This window comes from Malurus melanocephalus, unplaced genomic scaffold, assembly GCF_030028575.1.
Source record: "Malurus melanocephalus ecotype Western Australia unplaced genomic scaffold, MMel_1.1 scaffold_670, whole genome shotgun sequence".
Lineage (NCBI taxonomy): Eukaryota > Metazoa > Chordata > Aves > Passeriformes > Maluridae > Malurus > Malurus melanocephalus.
The window spans coordinates 293,839-295,923 of NW_026623902.1; the positions used below are offsets into that span (position 1 = coordinate 293,839).

The following is a 2,085-nucleotide window of genomic DNA, read 5'->3' on the forward strand; positions in this document are numbered from 1 at the left end:
CGCTACGGCGTGGAGGCTCTGCTGCACCGGCAGCTCCGCGAGCGCAGGGTCCTGGCCACCGATGGTGCAGCCCAGCAGGTCCGTGGGGACATCCTGGATGGGTCTTTTCCTCTTTTTCCAGGTCCTGGATTCCCCCACATAACACCTTTCTGGGTTTGTTGAAGTTTGTGGGTTTGTGGGTGTTCTGGATCTGTGGTGGCTCCTGGTTTGTGGGAGCTCTTGGTGTCCACACCTTGAATCCTGGGGTCAGTTTTGAGGCAAGAAAGACATTGAGGGTCAAGTTTAGAGAAGGGAATGGAGCTGGGGATGGGGCTGGAGCACAAAGAAGGGGCTGGAAAAGTCCTGAGAAGAGGAGGAACTGGGGGGACTCAACTTGGAGAAAAGGAGGTTCGGGGTATTTAGAGGTTTGGGGATTTTTGGGAGCTCCTGGCTCTGGAAGAGCTCGTGGGTTTGTGAAAGTTCATGGGTTTGTCATGGCTCTCAGGTTTTTGGGAACTCTTGGGGTCTGTAGGAACTCAGGGGGTTATGGAAGTTCATGGGTTTATCATGGCTCTCAGGTTTTTGGGAGCTCTCGGGTCTCTAGGAGCTCACAGGTTTATGGAAGTTCATGGGTTTTTCACAGCTCTTGGGCTTTTGGGAGCTCTTGGGTCTGAGTGACTCCATCCCAGTGCCTAAAGGAGGCTTTATAAGGAAAGGGAGAGGGGAGTTTTTACATAGGACAAGATGGAATGGTTTTAAACTAAGAGATGAGAGCTTCAGGTGGGATATGGGGAACAAATTCTTCCMTGTAGAGGTGGGGAAGGTGCCTAAAGGAGCTGTGACTGCCCCAGGAAATGTCCAAGGCCAGGCTGGACCAGGACTTAGAGCAACCTGTTCTACTGAAAGGTGTCCCTGCCTTTGGGAATGGGATCTTTAGGAGCTTTAAGGTCTCTCCCAACCCAACCCAACCCAACCCATTTCCCAATTCCAGGCACACACCACCCGCTCCAGCCAGCGCTGCTTGGCCTTCGTTGACGACGTCCGCTGCTCCAACCCGTCCCTCCCGATGACCCGGCACTGCCTCACGCGTATCCTTTGATCCTCCCCATGCCATTCCCAGCAGTTTCCTGGCACTTTGCCCTGTGCCTCCTTTCCCTCTCGCTGGCCCTCAATCAAGGCCATCGGTTTTGCCGTAGCCGTTGGTTTCAAACAGGAGCCCAGAGGAAACGCCTCCCGGTCTGTTGGTGCTCCCATTCCATGGAACAGCCAATTCGTGTGGGAGAAACAAAGAACAAATTCRTGTGGCTGCTCCCAGGGGTGCTCCTGCCATGGTTCAAAGCATCCAAACGGGGTGGGAAGGTCACTTGGGAACAGGGCAGATTTGAGCTGTGAGTGATGTGCATGGATCCTCTCCAGGGATGGGGTCTCCACCACCTTTCTGACCACCCTTTCTGTGAAGGAATTCCTCCAGAGTGTGTCCTGCTGTGGCCTCCTTGGTCCAGAGCATCCAAAAGGGGTGGGAAGGTCACTTGGGAACAGGGCAGATTTGAGCTGTGAGGGATGTGCATGGATCCTCTCCAGGGATGGGGTCTCCACCACCTCCCTGACCACCCTTTTTGTGAAGGAATTCCTCCAGGGGTGCTCCTGCCATGGTCCAGAGCATCCAAACGGGGTGGGCAGGTCATTTGGGAGCAGGGCAGACCCGAGCAGGGAGGGTTGTGCATGGATCCTCTCCATGAATGGGGTTTCCATCATCTCCCTGACCACCCTTTCCATGAAGGAATTCCTCCAGGGGTGCTCCTGCCATGGTTCAGAGCATCCAAAAGGGGTGGGAAGGTCACTTGGGAACAGAGCAGATTCAAGCTGTGAGGGATGTGCATGGATCCTCTCCAGGGATGGGGTCTCTACCACCCCCCTGACCCTTTTTGTGAAGGAATTCTTCCTGATGAATTCAGGAATTGCTGAACCTCCCCTGGCAAAGCTTGAGGCTGTTTGCTCTTGTTTTGTCCCTTGTTCCCCAGCTGAGGAYACACTCACCTTGGGGATTTTTGGGAGGATCTGGAGGGGTGGTTCTGAGCCTGTTTGGAGCTGCTGTGGCCCAGCTCA

At 54.6% G+C, this 2,085-nt stretch overlaps 1 protein-coding gene and 1 non-coding gene across 2 annotated transcripts in view; both read left to right on the top strand.

Annotated features, from left to right (window-relative positions):
- The window catches only part of KANSL2 (KAT8 regulatory NSL complex subunit 2), a 16,420-nt gene that overhangs the window by 7,084 nt on the left and 7,251 nt on the right, over nucleotides 1-2,085 (top strand). Inside the window, exons 6-7 of the mRNA XM_057383942.1 lie at nucleotides 1-78; nucleotides 971-1,067. Coding sequence (XP_057239925.1) covers nucleotides 1-78; nucleotides 971-1,067 — 175 coding nt within the window. The remainder of the gene's footprint in view (nucleotides 79-970; nucleotides 1,068-2,085) is intronic.
- On the top strand, nucleotides 1,141-1,269 carry LOC130584157 (small nucleolar RNA SNORA2/SNORA34 family). Its single transcript, XR_008966486.1, has one exon. It is a non-coding gene; the product is annotated as a small nucleolar RNA SNORA2/SNORA34 family (small nucleolar RNA).